Source organism: Cinclus cinclus, chromosome 28 (assembly GCF_963662255.1).
Source record: "Cinclus cinclus chromosome 28, bCinCin1.1, whole genome shotgun sequence".
Lineage (NCBI taxonomy): Eukaryota > Metazoa > Chordata > Aves > Passeriformes > Cinclidae > Cinclus > Cinclus cinclus.
Window position 1 is genome coordinate 3,914,442 of NC_085073.1, and position 19,391 is coordinate 3,933,832.

Sequence of the window (19,391 nt, forward strand, 5' to 3'; positions counted from 1 at the left end):
ACACTGCCCAGCCCACCAGAACACCGGTGGTCAAGCACCCAGGGATGGGGCTCAGCTCCCCCAAGGATGGGCCTTCCTTCCCCCACATTCCCCTTGTGTGAGCAGTGACACCCCCCTGTCCCTATGACATCCCAGTTGTACCCCAGTTACCACCCAGGCTGCAGTTTTCCCCCCAGCAGAGTCATTGCAGGGCTGTGGGGAGGAGGGCTCATGGTGCCAACCCTGTCCTGAGTCCCAGTCTGGCACCCAGAGTGTCAGGGAGAGGCAGGGCTGGGGAAGGGGGGCTTTGGGAGGGCACTACCAGGGGAAGGGGAGGCCTTTCCTGCCCCATCCACTGTTGGACATCGCTGGAGCCCCATTGCTGCAGAGCAGGGCACAGGCTGGGTGCCACAGGGCATCTGCCCCTATAGTCCTGGGGGGAATGTCACCTCTTGCCACCCCACATCAGGGGCCAACAACGTCCAAACCATCCCACCCTGGGCCCTGCACTCCCCCAGCCCCAAACTGGGGCTCCCTCCCACCTTCGGCACCCCTTGCCCCTCGGTTGGCTTTGACCCTGAGCCCGATCTGGCCCCTGGGGCAGTGGGGAGCAGGATCAGGCCCCCAGGCGGGGGCTGGGGGTGTGAGAGGAGTGGGCGGTGGGCCTGGTATTGTCCCCGTCCTGTCCCACAGCCCCCCTGTCCCCTGCCCGGCTCTGCTGAAGTGCACTTCCCGTGCCCCTGAGCTTTTCACTTGTGCCGAAGCCGTTTAAATTCCCTTCCCTAATCCACCCCCCCCCACCCCACCCCACCCCGTTGTTTGTAAAACACCCAAAACGAGCAAATAAACTGTGTGAACAACCAGTCTGGAGCCACCGATGGCTGGGAGGAGGTTGGGCTGGGGATCCTGGGAGGATGGGGATGATGGGGATGGAAGGTTTGGGAAGGGGATGTTAGGGATGAGCTCTGCTGTTCCCTCATTGTATGGGCAGAGGATGGGGGGAGAAAGGATATGTGGCACCCAGGATGCTGGGAGGAAAGGGATGAGGGGTGATGCTGCCCAGGTAAAGGGGACATAGCAGCCCGATTTCCTGGATGCCCCAAGGTCCCACCACCACGTGGTCATGGGTCTCTGTCCATCCCCAGGCTGGCACAGTTCTACTTCTGCCCAGGGCCAGGATTCCACGGCTCTCTCCTGGGGCAGTGGGGCCTCAACCCTTCCCAGTGCCAGCCCGGGTGCCAGCACACACCCTGTGGCGGGCGTGGAGTGCTCCTGGCTCCTTGGCATCACCTGTGGACTTTGGCTCAGCCCCATGGTAAAACAGGCTCTGCTCACCTGCCCGGAAACGCAGAACAGCCTGGCAGCCACAGCACAGCAGCGTCCCAGGGCCAGCCAGTGCCAGCCTCGAGCGGGAACAGGGGCACCAAAGGGGCTTGCAGGGGGTAAGTGGGACCCCCAGCACCCCGAGCTGGGGCAAGCTGGGGTCTATCTGACACCAGTGCTGTGCTCAGGCAGCGGTGGTGCCAGGAGGGGCTTCCTGGGAGGAGTGGGCTTCAGTGGGGACAGAGAGGGCGAGGACAAGGATGTCCCACCCCAGCCGCCGGCACAGTGCAGGGCTGAGCAACCTGGCACAGCATCTCCCACTTGGCTGTAACACCTTGTGCCAGGAGGGAGGGCAGTTCTGGGCACTGGTGATGTTGCCCACTCCACTGGGATCCCTCCAGATCCAGACAGGACACCGAGGACACTGTGCCACAGTCCTGCTTTTATTCTGACAGGTGCCAGAGGTGTCCAGACCAGGCACTGGGTTGTGTGTCCCCAGAGCAGGAGGGAGCTGCCCTGCTGTGAGGAGCTGGGACCAGCAGTGCCAGCGACCAGCGAGGGCACCCATCTCTGCAAACACGGGGTTATCAGCGGGGAGGCCCCGTGGTGTGACAGGAGAGCCCGGGCTGCTCCTGGCACATTCCCTCAGGGCTCCTCTGCCATGCCCCTCCTCTGGGGCTAACAGGGTCGGGGGAGAGCTGGACATCCAGGTTCTCACTGAAGTTTCAGGGCTCCTCAGTGCCGTAGCTGCGTTCATGGAGGGGCAGAAAGCGCCTGGAGCAAGGTCTGTGGCTGCACGGCCACACCACAGTGCCAGTGTATTGAGGCATGGGCACATGGGTGTGTTGGCACGATGGTGCATCAGGGCATCAGTGAGTCCCACGGGTCGGGGCCAAGGGCAGCCCCCTGGGCATGGGACCAGCTGCAGCAGGGCGACGGCAGCGCAGGAATTTGGGGACAGGGCACTGAGCCTGACGTGTTTCTCGGAATTCCCCACAACTCCCTGGTGCTGAGCTTATCAAAGCCTCACAGCCCCTCCCGCACCCCCTCCACCCCACCGCTGCCACCCCGGCCACACCCCGGCACACACAGCTCAGCTGGGTGTCCCGTGTGTCCTCCTCGGAGCATGGGGACCCCTGCCCTGACAGCACCCTGGACAGTAAGTGCAGTGTGGTCGGGGGCGAGGGCAGCACCAGGCACTGGGGGGGACCGGTGCCCACACAGGGATGGTGGCAGTGAGGGTGTGCAGTGAGGGCTGGCCCTGTCTGGGGTGGGCAGAGAGGGACACTGGACACGTGCTGGGGTGGTCAGCCGGTCTGGGGGCAACCCTTGGCTCAGGGTGGGCACAGGGTGGGTGCACTGCAGCTCTGCAGAACCCTCAAGAAGTGTGTGTGGGGGACCCTGGAAACTGCCTGAGATGTCTCTTTATGGTGGGGGTCCCAGGCCAGACTGGTGGCAATGTCATCTGCTCCGCCCAGCCCCTCCCACGGTGCACGGCTGGGCCGGGGGCAGCGCAGCATGGGGGAGGCAAGCCCAGGACCCCCGAGCCCCTGCAGTCCCACAGCACCAGACGGAGCTGAGAGAGGTAGAATGTTTTGGGTGCAGCTCTGGGAGGGGCCGTTCCGCTTGCGTGGAGCCGGCCGGGAGTCCTGATAACAGCTCAGCTGATTTCTCTGTCCTTGCTCCCCTCCTGTGACTGCCACCAGCGCTCCCGGGTGAAGGGGTCCCCTTTGAACCGGGACTTCTTCCCCCCCCCAAACATGGTAAGAGGCGTGGGCAGATGGTTTTCATTATCCAGGTCATTGTGGGCAATAAAAGAGCAAGCGTGAATCACAGCAAGGGAATTAACAGGTAAATTGAGCCGGGTACAGCTTCAGGCAGAGAGGCTGAGCCACCAGGGCTGGGCACAGGGCTGGGCAGCAGTTCCAGCGGTGAGGCATCGCCTGGGGCCGGCCAGGATGTCCCAGCTAATGAGACCCGCGTGCTCCTGCCCCAGGAAAAGTTTAAAAATCTTCTGGCTGGGGCCCAGCCCTACTTGCTTTGTGGGAGGATGCATCCCGGGAGGGCTGGAAGTGAGCAGGGAAAGCTCAGTCACCAGAATCGCTGCGGGAAGGAGGCGTGCACAGAGCCCTCACAGCCTGGGGATGAGGCAGGATGATCCGGATGCAGGGAACACCGAGCACCTGACTCCACCTGGACCAGCCTCATCCTGAGCTGTGCTTATCAGTACAGTGGCCCCCAGGCTCTGGGCTGCCCCTGCTGTCACCGTGGCCTTGCTCCAATTTTGCTACATAGTCCCAGGAGGCCGTGAGTGCCCGGGAGCGGTTCACAACGGTGACACACACTGACCTGCTAGAGCTCACAGGAGCCCAGCCAGGAGCAGTGACAGGTGATGGCAAAGCTATGGCTAAGCCTTGGCAAATAGTGGCACAGGACGTGGTGCTGCTGGCTCCAGACACACCCAGCTTGCCTGCAGGTGACGTGTGTCTCCAGTTCTGGAGCCAGGGATGGCATCTGAGCCAGGGGTGGCAGCTGCTGTCTCATGGGGGACCCACCTGTGCTGCCACTCCCTGTCTGGCACCTGCTGTTCCAGCCAGCTCTGGCCCAGCCGGCAATGGAGGATTGACCCCGAGCTTGGGGCCGTTCACTCCTGCCCTGTGTGCCAGGGGGGGTTAAAGTCCCTTCATTTTATGAGCCATGAAACCATTTTTATGACCCCGTGGTTTCTAGAGCTGGGCTATTTGGAGGCTCCTTTCTGTAAATGGCACAAGATATTCCATGCAGGGGTGGCCCAGGTGCTGGCACTGCCTCTTCCTGCCAGTGCTGCTGGACTGGAGGGACTGGAGGTCCCTCCCTGCCCTGTGCACGTGGAGGGGCCCAAGGGCTGTCCATGCCCGGAGCTGTGCCCAGCTGGATGTGGTGTCACCTGGAGCTTGCAGCTGAGGTCTTGCTGCCTTTGGCAGTGCAGGCAGCACCGACTGCCTGTGGCAGGTTTGGCTGTGCTCTCTCAGAACCCAGCCAGGCTGGGGGACAGAGGTGGGGTGGGTTTCTGGGCTCTGGGGCAGTTCCCACTGGCAATGGTGCTTTGTGCTCTGGCTGCTCCTACCCCACGGTGCAGGCTGGTGTGACACTTTCTGTCCTACACTGAGGACAGTGGTACCAGGCTGGGAGAGGGGCTGCATCTGAGCCTCTGCTCCTTCTGCCACTCCTAATGGCTGCTCTTCCCTCCTGTTTGCAGGGCCAGCCAGGTCCGGACCCTTGGCCTCTACTGAATTGGGACTCTGAGGGTGACCTCGAAGCTGAGCAGTGGCCCCTGTCTGTGACAAGGTTGGCACAGGGGTGACTCTTCCCAGGAGATGGACAGAGTCACCAGGCACCTTGTGTTCCAGCTCCCACAGGCCTCGCACAGGCACGACTCTCTGGCAGACCTGAGGGCCAACAGTGACGATGATGTGTTCGGCTCTGCTCAGCACAGTCCCCAGAGAGTGGAAAATGGCTACAGCTGGAAGAGGAGGTCACAGTCACCCTCATATTTCCTGGAGGGTGGAAGAGATGTCTGGACCCCATCCCCAGACAGGGAGTCCAAGCTAGAGGTGGTGAGATCAGGAAGCCTGTATGACCTCCGGGCTTACAAGGGTGAGAGGAAACCCTCAAAGCTCTATGATGATGAGGAGCAAGACCTTTACAGGGTCCCTCCACCCAACATCTCACCTGAGAAAGCCAGGGAGCTCGAAGATGAGAGGAAAGAGGTCATCCGGAGCCAGGTGATGAGGAAGAGCTCCACCATTGCGGAGAGGTGGAGCTCTGTGGATGAGCTGAGCTCCATCAGCACTGGTGTGGGCAGCCAAAGTGAAGGCAGACACACAAGCAGTGTCCCCACCAGCTTTGCTATCTGCTTTGACAAACCATCCCCAGGCAGGGCTGCAACACCTGTTGACCCTGAGAATATTGACACAGAGCAGATCAACTTCTCTGCAGCTCGGCAGCAGTTCCTGATGCTAGAGAAGACCAGCCCGGGCTCATTTTTCAGCCCAGGGCAGCAGGCCATGTCCCCAAGGCCAGAGTCAGTGACAAAAGTCTCTAGGGAAGAGTGGTACAGCCCTGAGATGGCCACGAAGGCTACGAGAGGCTACGGCAGCGCCGGTGCACCAAGCCAGAGCAGGACAGACAAGAGCATTTACCAGGTTTATGGTGTGTCCTCACACAAGACACCCGAGAAAGAGGAGGTTTATGCTCCCAGAAAGGCTCACATGGAACGGTCATATCCCGTTGGGAAGATGTCCATCCTGACCAAAGCATGGTCCAGAGAAGACCTGGACTCTGGTTTGGGTGAGATGTATAATGAAGCCACTGCAGGTTTTGCCAGTGATGGAAGCACCTCCAACGAGACCTTCAATGTGGATCTGAGGGCCAGCAGCAAGGAGCTGGGCAAGGAGACAAAGGTCAGCAACGAGACACCTATTGAGCGGGAGATCCGTATGGCGATGGAAAGGGAGGAGAACCTCTGGAAGGAAAGGGGGATCCAGCGGCTGACCTCCAGCAGCGAGCTGGTGGAGATCCAGACCAAGCCTGTCCTCAACATTCACACGTCTCCCGGCCCAGGCAGGAAAGGGAAGGACAGAGGCCGTGCTTCCCTTTACGTCCAGAGGGAAATTGAACAGGAAACAAAGCGTGAGGAAGATCTGAAAAGGCAGGGGAGGCTGCTGGGGGCGTATGACAGGGGGACACAGCAGGAGCTGGAGGAGCGCAGGAGGGTTTTCGAGCAGGAGGAAGCCCCCCCACAGAAGCCCCCTCCCCTGAAGCGGGCAGAGGAGAGGAGGAGCTGTGTTAAAGAGTTTACGGTGCAGCAACCCTGGAGCCTCAGCCCTGCAGAAGACACCAAGGCTGGGAGAAGCATTCCCAGCTACACAGCGAGCATCGCCCACTTCCAGCTGTCCCAGCCGCGCTTTGCCGCCAGCGAGAGGAGCCGGGAGCAGCCCTTGGCGTCCCAGCACGCTTCCGCCAGCACCAGCAAATGGGGGAGCGAGGATTCCTGGGGAGGAAAGCTTCCCAGCTCCACCCCGAGCCCCACCAACACTGCTGTCCTGCCCAGAGAGTACTTTTCACTGTCCTTCTGGAAGCCCAAGGTGTCCTTTGTGGAGGACATGGGGACACAGAGCCCGCTGCGGAGGGAGGACGGCCGGGAGGAGCAGTACCGGCTGCGGACATGGAAGCCCCAGACATCGGCGCTGATCGAGGAGGAGATCCGGAGTGACTTGCAGAGGGAAGAGGAGCTCCAGGAGCAGCGGCGGCGGCTGATGGACACCTACAGTGATGGTGTTCACCAGGAGGGCTCCCGCTCTCGGCACAGCTCTGGTAAGGGAGCGGAGGGACAGAGTGGCAATGAAATGATTTGGTGGGATGCCTGTAAGGACTCCTGTGTGCTGGTAGCAAGTTGTCCTGGTAGAACTTGATACCAGCACACTGGAGTCAGCAGAACTGCTGCTGAGGAGGGAAAGGCTCTGCAGGATTCCAGAGCTGCTCAGGTCTCGATGAGTTTGTGTCACGTTACAGCAGCAAACAGGGCTGGAAGGGCCCAGCTAACATATATTACTCCTTGTTACTGCAGTCCCCAGGCATGGGGTGCTGGCAGTGACCAAACCTGCTAGACCTGCCATGGAGGCAGGTTTGGGGAAGGGGCCTGACACTCCTGTGGATCTCCACCCCCTGGGAGTGGAACTGAGGTCCCTCACCCCCCAAACCCTCTTTCTCTCAAAGCTGCCTCAGGTGCCAGTGGAAACTACTCAGTGTCTGGGTCTCCTACATCTTCTACCTCACACCAGACGGGGGTCCTGGGGCTGATCTCATCCTTCACCCCACTGAGAGTGACCAGTTCTTCCCAGGGCAGTGCAGAGACCCTCACCCCTGACTCGTCATGTTCCAGCCCCTTCGAGGAGCGGAGGAGGAGGGTGAAGGAAGATGGAAAGGTGAACATGCTCACCCCGCTTGTGCCAAGTGGTTCAGGGGCTTGAGCCTGGGGGAAGACTCGTGGCTCTGGGGCTGGAGGTGGCTGTTCCTGACTCCCACCTGGAGCTGGAGATTCAGCTGTTCAGCTCAGTGGGAGACCTGGTGGTGGTGGCACCATTAAGGGGCCATGTGAGCCCCTCAGGCAGCGCCTGCTGTTCAGAGCTGCCAGCACTGGGTGGGACTGGAGAGAAGCAGCAGCTTCCTTCTGCGGGGGATCCTGGCCTGGATTGTTCCCCCAAACCCAGGCAGGGCTTGGCTGAATGTACTGCTTTCCCTTGACTCTCCTGTGCCCCTGCTGGGAGCCAGATCTGGCCACCTCCCCTGCCAGGCTGCCATTATCTAATCACGTTTTCCTCTTTCCACAGTACGCAGGCATTGAACCAGTTGACAAGGTCAACACAGAGGTAAAGCCCTTCATGAACACGGGGACTCTGCTCGAGCTGCCCTGACACCTCCCACATTCCCTGGCTCCCCTCACTCCTGGAGGCTTGTGCGACAGGATGGTCACTTGGGTGGGCACTGAGTCAAGCAGAGAGGATTGAGGAGCTAGCGGGGGCGGGGGGCAGCTCTGCAAGCCAAATCATTATGAAAATCTCTTCTTTATAAAGATCCTGCACATTCTGGTCTCTGCAGGTGGTGGAAAGCACCCGAGTGTTTCGCCACAAGAGTGTCATGGCCCAGCGCTGGGAGGCTGGAGAGTACGTCCGGGATGAGGACTGAGGGACCCCCGGGTTGGAGGCCGGCCCTGTTCACAATCAGCTGATGCGTGACCTAAATACTCAATCAGTTCCACCCTTGGTCGAAGCAACAATCAGAGACGTGCAAATCAATCTGGTTTATTGTTAAACTGATAATCCTTCCATGCAATAGATCTGCTCCTTCCTCCTCCTCCCTGTGGGGTGGAGGAACACTTTTATTTCTTAAGAGGGAAAAAATTGGATCAGTATCTTTTTAATCACTTCTGCCTGGAGCCAGCCAGGTGAAATCACCCAGTAATTCACTTTGCCCCTCGGGAGCTGTGTCTCAGGCTTATGAAAAAGCTGTTTTAGTTCTCAGTGGTTTTAGGTTTTTAAATACCACAAGGCTGAGTGTTACCTTGGGGGGAGCTGAACTGAGGCCTCTGGATCACTGTTACCGTGGGACTTGGGAATCAACATTGGTTAAACTCCTGTGATCCATGGAGATGCAGCAATGGAATATATATATATATATATATATATATGCTGTTTATTTTGCTAATTTATTAAAGAGTTGTTACTCTCTCTCAGTCTTCCAGACCTGCTCCAATGTTTTTGCTCCGGTGTTTCAGAGGAGCCCCCACGGTTGGGATGGGGGGCTGGGGGAGCACCGGGGTCTCACCGGACGGGCCGGGGAGCACCCAGGGCCGGTGGGAGGAGTCCCTGAGCGGGCCGGGGGCGGCACGGGAGGGCAGCACCGGGGGATGGCACCGGGTGGGCTTTTTCAAATCGCGTTCGACCCAAACGGCGCTGCGGTCCGTGCCCGTCCGCCCGACCCCGCTAGGGGGCTCCCGGGCAGCGCCCGCGGGTCCGGTACGGACCCACCGGGACCCCGGTACCGACCCCGTCCGCAAGTGCTGACCGGGACCCCGATACGGGTTCATTGAGACCCCGGTACGGACCCACCGGGACCCCGGTACCGACCCCGTCCGCAAGTGCTGACCGGGACCCCGATACGGGTTCATTGAGACCCCGGTACGGACCCACCGGGACCCCGGTACCGACCCCATCCGCAAGTGCTGCCCGGGGTCCCTGTACGAACCCGGCGAGATCCCGGTACGGGTCTATTTGAAACCGCGATATAAGCCCGCCGCGACCCCGGTACTAACCCCGGTATGGATCCCCCGAGACCCCGATACAAACCCACCGGGACCGCGGTACCGACCCCACTCTGCTGACCGGGGGTCCCAGTACTGACCCCTCGGAGACCCGGACCCTGCTCCACCAGCACTGACAGGGTTCCCGGTACGGATCCCCTGAGACCCCGGTACCGAGCGCCTCCACAAGCGCTGACCGGGGTCCCGGTGCGGAGCCGGGGGTTTCCCCGGTGGAGCCCCAGGGAGCCGGGAGGTGCCCAGCGCTGTGACAGCTCAGAGCGGGCAGACCGTGCAGCCCGTTCTTCCCCGTCAGCAGCAGCTTGTTCCGAACTGGAACCGATCAGCAACGGGGAGGAAAGAGCCCGACCCGTGGTGGTCTGGGGGCTGAGGGAAGCGGGGACCAGAGGTGTGACTGCAGCCGGGTCACCCGGGACGGGCGGGACCCCCGGGACAGCAGCTCAGTCGTGGTGTCACGGTGATGCCACTGGTGCTCCAAAGCACGAGAGAGCCGGAAGACACCCTCCAGCACCTGAGGAGTTTGTCTGGTTTTATGTCTCTTCAAACGTCCTTAAGTTACTTCTTGATGTTCAGTTGGTTGAATGGGACCAATTCTGGCAAACAGCTTGACCCCCAAGGCTTTGTTTGACACCACGGGGATGGCTCATAGGGCTTCAAAGGGCCCGAAGCTCTGTGCCACTGGGCTGGGAGCTGGGGAGAGAGGCTGAGCACAACAGGGAACACACCAGTGTTCCAGGAAAGCATCACTTGCTGTTCAGACACAGACAGACAGGACTGAATTAAAGGTTCTTTTATTTGGCTCTGTCAACAATGCAACCAAAACCTGACTGAGCTGTAACAGGCACTAAACACCTCTGGGGCAGCTGAGCAGAGCTGAGCACAATACCCAGTGCCTTTGTGGAGTCGTGTTTTGCTCTCCAGGGAAACCACTTACCATAAAACCTTTCAACACTGTCAGACACTTTAAGTAACTTCTTAAAACAACCACAACTTCTTCAATCTATGAATCTTTCCCTAGGGGAAATGACCTGAACCTTTTCAGAAGCATTCCTGCGAGGTTGGGATGGGCAGCGTCATGGCTCTCCTCATGTTACTCATTCTTCCCTGCAGGTCTGTGCCCCAGGCTGAGCTGTGTGGGGTGTCACCCCCAACATGTGGGTGCAGCTGATGCTCCTGGCCGGGATCTGCCACCCCTGAGCCCTCTCCGTATCAGCACTGGTCGTTTCTAACAGCATTGACCGTGCAGTAAAACATTAACTTGCTTGGCAAATGCGAAACTGAAGATTCTCATTAACTCACTGAATTATCAATTCCAGTAACAGAAACAACAACAAAGGAACCTCCCTGAAAGCCAAGGCACTGCAGATGTGTAGGTACCTTCAGTGCCAAGGTGAAGGCCAGAAGAAAGACCTTGGTTCTCAACCTACACCAAATATTGCAACAGGGCTCTCATTTCAGAGCAGCCTTGGAATGGGGCAAAGCTGAAGGACACTTCTATTTCTTGGTCTTCCTTACAGCTCCTCTGACTTCCTGCATAATAATTTTCAAGATTTTATCAGTTTTAGCTTTTGTCAGTGCCTTTCTGCTGTACCACACATTGTCCCAGATGGAGCACAGTGACTTGGGATACAGGTAAAGAGGGTGGTTGTCACTCAGCATGTCTGGAGGTCTCTTCCTGGCATACTCCTTGTAACTGGCAACTGGGCAGCTCTCTGGATCCTCAGGCTTGGCAAAGAGCTGTGGGTATAGCTCCCCTTTTTTTCCCCCAGGGCTCAGATCATCCTTCCACTCCAAGTACTCCACCTCTCCTATGATATTCCTCAGCACCACCTGTCCCCAGTACAACTGGTGGGGATGGTGGTGGGTGCTTGCCCCAAACCCCCTAATGAGGTTGGTCAACATGAGGTGCAGCAAGCCATGAGGATGCGTCTTGCTTAAAATTCCCTTCTTACGAAGTTTTTCCACATCTTCATCTGTCAGGTTCTCCACAACACTCCACTCTTCCTCCTTCTCCTTTTGGGACAGGCTCCATTGCTTTAATTTACAGGCTTCCTGAGAGGCCCTGAACTCTGGCCCTCTCAATATGTTGTACTGGTAGCCATGGGACTTGAGGTACCGGTCGATGTTGCACTGGAAGAAGTTAATGGAACTGGCAGAAAAATCCATGCCATTCTGTCTCTTGGCAGAGCTGAAGAACGAGACCAGGTAACGGTCGAGGTCTGCAGGAGGCAGCATGTGGATCTTGCGTGTCTCAGAGGGGTGGTGCAAATTCAGCCACACTTTAAACACTCTTATGTCTACAGTGGTGTAGCTTTTCCTTATCTTCTGCTTCTTCAGCACATCTAAAAGACAAGACAGCTTTGTGGACAGCAAGAACCCACAAAGATCAGTAAAACACAAGGAGATACAGGATAGTGTCTACCTGCCTTCTGGAAGCCATTCAGAGAGGACAGGACTCTCCTAAACCCCTTCCCCTACAACTGTGGGTCATATCCGCATTCTCCACAAGCCAGCACAACCCAACAGTGCCCATTTCTCCAGGGAAAGTCGGGCTCCTTCCTGCTCCCTTTCCCTTGGCAGCTGGCCCTGCTCACTGCCATACAGGGAAATTTCCCTCTCACTACGAAATAAATGAAATAACAGCATGAACCAAAGGTTGGGGTGGATGGTGAGGGAGAACAAACAGGTGGGTAAAAGTGTACCATAATTTTGTTTAAAGGATTGCCAGGATTCCAGTTGGGCTCTCTCCCAAGTTGCCATGGCAATACCACATCTACCTAGTTCGATGTAGCATGAGAAATGAATTATTTGGATTGCTGGAAAGCTCCATCTGGTCGCCGGTGACTCGTCCAGGGCTGAGGACAGGGTGATGGAAAAGGGCTCATGAGAAAACACCTAGAGATTCCCCTATTTGCACCAGGTTATTTTTTATAGTTTTAGTTGTCATCCTGAAAGACTGATGGCTGTCCCACTGGTTTGGCATTTTGGCCTGTTCTGTACTGACTGCTCCAGGGGCAAAGAGGAATAGCTCTTGAATCAGTAATGCTGAGGTCTCCTCTCTGAGCCATGAGCCAGTTACCTTGGCAGAAACAGCTATTACACAGACATTCCCAGAAGAATTCCCAGTCCCTTCAGATGACACCTGATGTCAGTTATGAAAATAGTAAAATTCTGCTCCCAAACCCCAGCTGTGGCAGTTTGTGTTGTTATGGCTCCACAAGGAAAAACAACCCCTAAGCCTTTTCAGGACCAGCACTAGTGCTGTAAGCACATCCCAGGCAGACCCCAAATGCTGCCTCAGCAACCTCTGCCCCTCGCAAGGACAGGCCCAGGCCCCTGTGCTGCACGACAGCACATATGAAAACCTTCATTACTGAAAGGACTAAAACAATGTGTGGAATCCTAAATTTCCTGTAGAGGACTGGCATTTGTTGCCACTGCCAGTGCTGGGAGGTTTTGCCACTGGCTTTGGTGCAGCCAGAGCTTTGGCCATTATTTCTCTGCATTACTTTGTCTTGTTTCTTTCTCCTGAGACTTGAGTTCCCTGCTCTGGTTCCAGTTTCCCACAGGAAATCTCTCAAGTATGGCCAACATACTGTGTGGGAGTACTGAGTAAAATGGGAGACCAAAGTATTCAAACTGGGATTGGGGCTGGGGCACAGCCAAGAATACCTTTGGGTACCCCAGAGAAGGGCATTCTCTACAGAAGAACCAATTCCTTTAGGCAGGGAGCTTTGTAGTCCCCTTGAGCAGAAACAGGAGTGCCCTAAATCCAGGATATTTACTTAGATGCTGCAGTACAGATCTTGGCAGTGATGTGAACTCACCCTTCTTGGATATTTTGGGAAAGTGATTAAGAGAACACCCCCACACCCCTGCAGGCACAGAACAGAACTCCATACTGTCTTACCTCCATCTGGGGCTGCAGGTGGAGGTCTCTCTGGACTCTGGAAGGCTGAAGAACAAGGTGTCTGCCTGGATCCTGATGTCTCACTGTCATCACCCACATTCTCAGCACTGTCCCCACTGGAGCCCATTCTTGGTGTTCCATACTCTGGAGGGCTCAGCTGGAGAGGCTGCTGAACAGCAGCAGTGGCTTGGAGCTCAAAGAATATCACCGAGGGCGGTGATTCAGGTTGGGCCCTGACTTCAGTGCTGGGGACAGGAAGGGATTTGAAACATACCTTTGGTGCTGCTGACCCTGGGAGGCTCCTTGCTCTAGAAGTTTCAGCCTTGGGCCCTGCAGCAGCAGAACTCAGCTTCAGGATGTTCCCGCTTGGGTCCTCCAAGTCGCTGGCAGGAGCCTGCAGAATGTAGGCACGGGCTAGGGGTGGCTTTGCCCTGGGGGCAAAGGCAGCCCTCTGGGAGGCTGTTGGCTGGTCCAATGCAATCTTCTGGCAGTGGGGCAACTGCAGCTCTTCAGCAGATGGCTCTGACACATTATTCTGGCTGATTCTGTCTCCTTGGTTGTCTTCATCTGCCTCACACTGCTCTTCATCAGAGATGATCTGTAAGACATCGTCACTTTCGGACTTCATGTCCTGTTCACCACTTCGGACTCCACTACCAGACACTGAGAAGTGCTGCTCTGCTTCAGAGAATGATGTTATGGGTTTCCTGGTATTTTGACTGTCGCTGGGGTTGTTATTCCTTGTGTAGGCACTGTCAGGCTTCTGCTCAGTGACCCCTTGGGATCTGCCACATGACTCTGTGCTCCCAGAATCTGCTTGATCCATCTCAAAAGATGATGGGGTCAGCTTGAGCCTCTTTTCCTCAGAGCTGGATTCCCTTGCCAAAGACTCAGAAGACAGGACCCTCTTTGTCCTTCCTACAGCCTCAGTCTCTTCTTCACCTCTGCTGTGTGACTTCCCACAGTGCCAGTGATAGGCATGTCCGACTCTGCACATCCACAGCACAGCATTGTCATTGCCCATGGTCTGCATAAATTCCAGGGCTGGGATCTGGTTGCATATGGTCCCATGAGTGTGTGCCCAGATCACAAGGTTGGAGAGATCTGCTTGAAGGGAGCTGGTAACGTCACTGGCACTCTCACCCTGTAAAGGTATTGGAGAGAACATAAGTGAGAGAGGATGTGCAGACAAGAGCAGTCCTGGGGCTGCTTCTGTCCCTCCCCAAAAGTGCAATAATTGTAGACTGGCAATTTTGTCTCAGGACTCCTTTTAAAAATCCATTTGTTCATTTTTTCTTGTCTGTGCTATCATTTATGCCATAACAGAGCACTCACCATGCTGCTGCTTTCTGTCTCACTGAGCCTTCTCTCAAGTGGGGATCAGCAAGTGATGCTTTGAATGGCCTTTCTCTCTCAGAACCTGAAATGATCATCACATGTGTGTGCTATATACATGGATATGTGCATATGTACATATATAAAAACCTGAGCAGAATATGCAACTGAATTTCTCCATGCTCAGTCTACTGCAGACCTGTGCCCTCCCTGGCCTGAGCTCCCACTGCACTCCCAGGAACTCTACACAGAAAACCTGACTGGGGTAAATATTTTCAGGATCAGCCTCTGCAACGCCAACAAAACGGAAACTAAATATAAACACTGAAAATAGAATTTTACAAACTGAACTCTGCAAGCCATTCCTTCTGTGCTCTGGGGTTGGCAAGCTCTGTGTCTCCAAGAGCTGAACTGCAGAGAGAGAACCAGGAATAGTGAGGCTGTTTCAGCCTGACATTCTCTGACTTTGCAAACAGTAATAAGAGGCAGTTTCCCATCTGAAGTTGCACGTGCAACTCATATTAGAGACTAAATCTGAAGCTCTCCCATCTGTTTGGAAGGCTCCATGCAGCAGCCTGGAAGTCATCCCTGTTTCTGTGTCACAGGAAACATGTAACATGCCCTCAGCACTATGGCAGCACAGGAGCCTGTGCAGTCACAGCTGACACCACACACTCATATCTCAGTCCATGATTAATTAAAAGCTTTGCAATCAGTGGTGGTAAAAGAGGCAAGGATGGAAATGCTGGACACGGGAACCTTGTCTAAAGTGGTTCTTTGAGCAGTTCTTTTGAGCAGTTCTGGTCTACACAGAACACAGCTCTCATGGAGAAGTGAGAGTGAGAGCACACCTGAGCACAGCCTGTACACACACAGGAGCTCCAGCCCCAGGGCTCGGGCTGTCCCAGAGAGCTGGGGAACACCAGAGAAACCCATCCCAGCTGACAGCTGTAGGGCTGCTCTGTAATCCATGGACACGGGGCTTGTCCACAGGGATTTATCTTAGGTAGTTAGGCTGAGGGTGAAGCCAGCAGCAAAGGGGCAGGAATGGCTGTGCTGTGCTGCCCTGGGGCAGTGCTGTGGCTGCTCCCTCAGTGCCCAGTGCCCTGGGGCAGTGCTGTGCCTGGTCCATCACTGCCCAGTGCCCTGGGGCAGTGCTGTGCCTGGTCCATCAATGCCCAGTGCCCTGGGGCAGTGCTGTACCTGGTCCATCAATGCCCAGTGCCCTGGGGCAGTGCTGTGCCTGGTCCATCAATGCCCAGTGCCCTGGGGCAGTGCTGTGCCTGGTCCATCAATGCCCAGTGCCCTGGGGCAGTGCTGTGCCTGGTCCATCAATGCCCAGTGCCCTGGGGCAGTGCTGTACCTGGTCCATCAATGCCCAGTGCCCTGGGGCAGTGCTGTACCTGCTCCCTCAGTGCCCAATGCCCTGGGGCAGTGCTGTGCCTGCTCCCTCAGTGCCCAGTGCCCTGATGCCCATCCAGCACCAGCCCAACACACTGGCTCTCCTGTCCAAAGAGAACAGGTCACACCTCTTGTAGGTGCCAGCTGACCAGGAGGCACAGGAGGAACTGCTCCCTTCAGGGTGAGCTTGCAGCACAGCAGCACAGCTCCCTTCTGCACTTAGGCTCCATCAATCCATATGTTCCCTCCTAATGATAGCACAGATAATTTTAGCCCAAATGCTTGGCTGTTGCATGTGCCAGTGTGTGGAATGTGCAAAGGCGGGATTTACTGAGAATTTTTTACTGAAATCTGCTGCTGCTTTAACAAAAAATCAGACAACAAAAGCCTTTTTGGAAGCAGCAAATGTAATCTGAGCTCCTGATATTAATCGAGGCCTTGTATGGGATCTACTGTTCCCTTGAGCTCAATCCTGATGAATCCCAGCAAACAGGGCAGGGAGTCACCTCCAATGGCCATTTCAGCTGCCCTGACCCCTCACAGACACAGGCTCTGCCCAAGCTTCTCCCCAGAGGTGTTTGACCTGTTCCCACCTCCCCTGGCCAGAGAGCTCACAGCCTGCTCCTGTTGAGCCCCTACAAACTGAACATAAACTTGGGGAAGAACCATTTTCCTTCCTGAAGTAAAAGATAGTTTTATCTTTGAATTCAGCCTGTGCAATTCTGTGGAAGGGCTGAGCCACTCAGACAGACTCAAAGGAACTTCCATGCCAACAATGTGGTGCTTTCAATCAGTGTGGGAAAAGGTAACAGGAACGGAAGCTCCACATGGTCATACCACCACAAAATTACTGACTTGGCAGATGAACATCTTGATCTCTATCACAGGCCTCTGCAAATGGAATGCTTTTATCTTTCCTTATCTCCAGGCACATGTCTTCCTTTTCCTGATCTCTTGGAAAGAAAAGCCTTTTTTCTGTCTTGCTATTTAGTTCCCATCACAGGCTCTGGTGCTCAGCTACAGACCCCTTAGGCTGCTGTGGCTCTCAGACTTCCAGCAGCTGAGATTTCCTCAAAGGAATGGCAAGTGGAATCAGTCTGGATTCTCAGTCACAGCTGAGTGAGAAAAATTACCACTGTCCTTCCCCCAAAGGCTGAACTGGCATGTGTCTTCCCTCTGAATAATAAAAATCCATCTTGATTGTTGGCACAGATTTTACCTGCTTCCAGCAACCCTGTGATCCCTGTGGAGAAAGGTCTGGGCTTAGAGTTTGGGACTGAGGTTTGTTTTGGAGCTTTGTGCCTGATTCAGTGTCTGTGTGGCTGGGAGTGATGTTGTGGATTAATCCTCTTTCCAGGAGAGACTCCCATCTGATAATGGACACTGTGTACAGGACCCACACCTTTCTGCAGGAAAACAGGACATTCCAGAGCTGTACAGTAAAGGATTTTAATTTTTTTTTTAACTCATAGGGAATTCAAGTCTACTGCTAAAACCTACAGTTAGGTGAATTCATGCTCATTTGTGGGGGAAAAAATGCTCTTTTTTTTTTGTTTGTTTTTTGTTTTGTTTTTTTAAATCTACAAGGTTTGGCTTTCTCAGGCCCTGCTCTGCACAGCCTTCTAGGCCTCTGTGTTGAGGGTGCTGATTTTACCTCTGTATTCCAGAAAATGTGGCCAGATAATTTCACAGGAGTCCCCAGCACTTCAGGGGAGACTGAACTTTGAGCTGACTGAAACACGGAAATGCTTTTTCAGTTTTAAGACTTCATGTGTGTCCTTTGAGTCCTTGGTGGGGGGGGGAAGCAAACTCAGCACTTTCTGAGATTTATACTCCTGTAAGGTCTGTCAGACACAGAGTCACCTGAGAATGTCACCACTGGGATTTTTCTCTCTCACCCTCCCAGGTGTGCTGAAGCCGTAAAACAGACACAGCCTTGTGCAAACAGGAGCACTACGTAAAGACACTAATTTTGAGGCACTAAAAGCTCTTTGCCCCGCTCTGTCCTTGTCCCATTGCCCTGTGAAAGCCATGGCTGGTTCCTGTCACAGGCTCCAATGCCTGTTTTGCAGATTAGAACCTGGGACACGCACGGAGCCAGAGAACTGGAGAGCTCTGCCTTCCCTGCTCCAGATAAGACAGTGCAGGAAACTGCAACAATCCTGGTAGGAAAACAACAGGATACAGAACAGCAGTGCTTAAACTTGACTCCTGCCCCCTTCCTTGCCCCCTTGGGAAACCCTCCCTGGATGTGAGGGGACCTGGGACAGTCTCCAAACACACGTGTGGGGCAATTCCAGAGCATGGGGGCACTGCCAGGGCTGTGTCAGGGCAGGAAGGGCTGAAGCTGCACATAAACACATCTGGCTGCAGGATGAGAGCTGAGTGGAGCAGCTGCAGCTCATGGTTGCCAGAAATCGTGGAGCTTGTCCCACCCTCCTAAGCAGGAGCCAGGGGAACGGATCCATCATTTCCTAGCACATCGGTTTTCCTGTTCTCTACGTTGTTTGCTTCCCTCCTCATTTGCTCTGTACAAGAATCTTCTGAGCACCTCTTCAGCTCTCTTCCTGCTTCCCCACATCCTTCCACCAACCCCTCCTGCCCTGCTTGCAGAAATACAATTCCCAGGATACATCCTGTACTTGCTACGGGGCACTATGCCTCCATTTTGAGAGATGCTCCCAGAAAATCCCACCCAGAGTGTCTGTGGAGGGCAGGATCTGACTGCAGGCACTGGCTCCAAGCAGGACACAGACCCTGCTGGCAAACACTGGCCTCCAGCACCACATTCCTTACACAAGACCTTTTTTGTTCAAAGACTCATACCACTTTTTTCCCCCCCGAGTTCTAATTATCTCTGCTCCTGAGGGGCTGCATTCCGGAGCCACTGGCCTGGGATGCAACTGTGAGCACTAAATCAAGGCCTCTGAAAAGTGCTAATAAAAGCCACGGGCAGCTGGCACAGCACTGCTTGGGCCACCAAACAGGGATCAGCCACCAAACCAGCCTGAGTGAAGGAAAAAAATTCATTAGAAACCATGAATATCTATTAATAGGAGCTCACGCTGTATTTCCTAGAAGGAAGTCAGAAAGCTGAAATCAGCGATGGCCAAATGTGTGACCTGAGCAGGAAATGCTGCAGCATCACCGACACAGTGTCAAGGTGGAATGTGGGGACACCTCACACCTGTGCCGGTGCCCTGGGGACAGCTGACCCCACGATTCCATGTGCAAGCTGGGACAGATCAGCACAGAGATCACAGAGATCTATCGGCAGAATTACCGTGGGGACTGACCGTGTCCCCCACCGCTGTCCGTGTGACAGTGATCTGTCCCCTCATCCTGAGCACGAGCTGCCGGGGACCAGAAGGCCCGTGCAGGACCATTGCTGCTTCACTCACTGCTCTCGGGGTTTGTCGCCAAGCGCCGGCACCGGGCAGCTCCGGTACCTCCTGCTGAACGAGCACCTTTGGTCCTCCCCGTTCTGCCGCGTTTGAGCGCGCCAGGATCACGAATCACCCAGGAACAGCATGGAACTGAAACCCTTTTGTTCCTGCTCCTCGCGGCCAGAGCAGCCCGGTACCG

The 19,391-nt window shown here is 55.5% G+C and overlaps 2 protein-coding genes across 3 annotated transcripts; one reads left to right on the top strand and one right to left on the bottom strand.

The window, feature by feature from the left end:
- Window positions 1-2,370: 2,370 nt before the first annotated feature.
- On the top strand, window positions 2,371-8,570 carry MISP (mitotic spindle positioning). 2 transcript variants are annotated; one of them, XM_062509980.1, is made up of 5 exons: window positions 2,371-2,461; window positions 4,541-6,657; window positions 7,060-7,268; window positions 7,674-7,712; window positions 7,942-8,570. In XM_062509980.1, the coding sequence occupies exons 2-5, from the start codon at window positions 4,659-4,661 to the stop codon at window positions 8,026-8,028; spliced, it is 2,334 nt and encodes a 777-aa protein (XP_062365964.1). In that variant the 5' UTR covers window positions 2,371-2,461; window positions 4,541-4,658; the 3' UTR covers window positions 8,029-8,570. The 2 variants fall into 2 exon arrangements, with proteins under 2 accessions (XP_062365964.1, XP_062365965.1); XM_062509981.1 differs by lacking the exon at window positions 2,371-2,461 and adding an exon at window positions 2,689-3,065.
- A 2,084-nt stretch (window positions 8,571-10,654) lies between these two features.
- Window positions 10,655-14,426, bottom strand: LOC134054430 (uncharacterized protein KIAA1958-like). The gene is made up of 3 exons (XM_062510191.1): window positions 14,406-14,426; window positions 13,071-14,214; window positions 10,655-11,502 (listed from the first exon to the last, which is right to left on the bottom strand). The coding sequence occupies exons 1-3, from the start codon at window positions 14,406-14,408 to the stop codon at window positions 10,655-10,657; spliced, it is 1,995 nt and encodes a 664-aa protein (XP_062366175.1). The 5' UTR covers window positions 14,409-14,426.
- Between the last annotated feature and the right edge of the window lie 4,965 nt (window positions 14,427-19,391).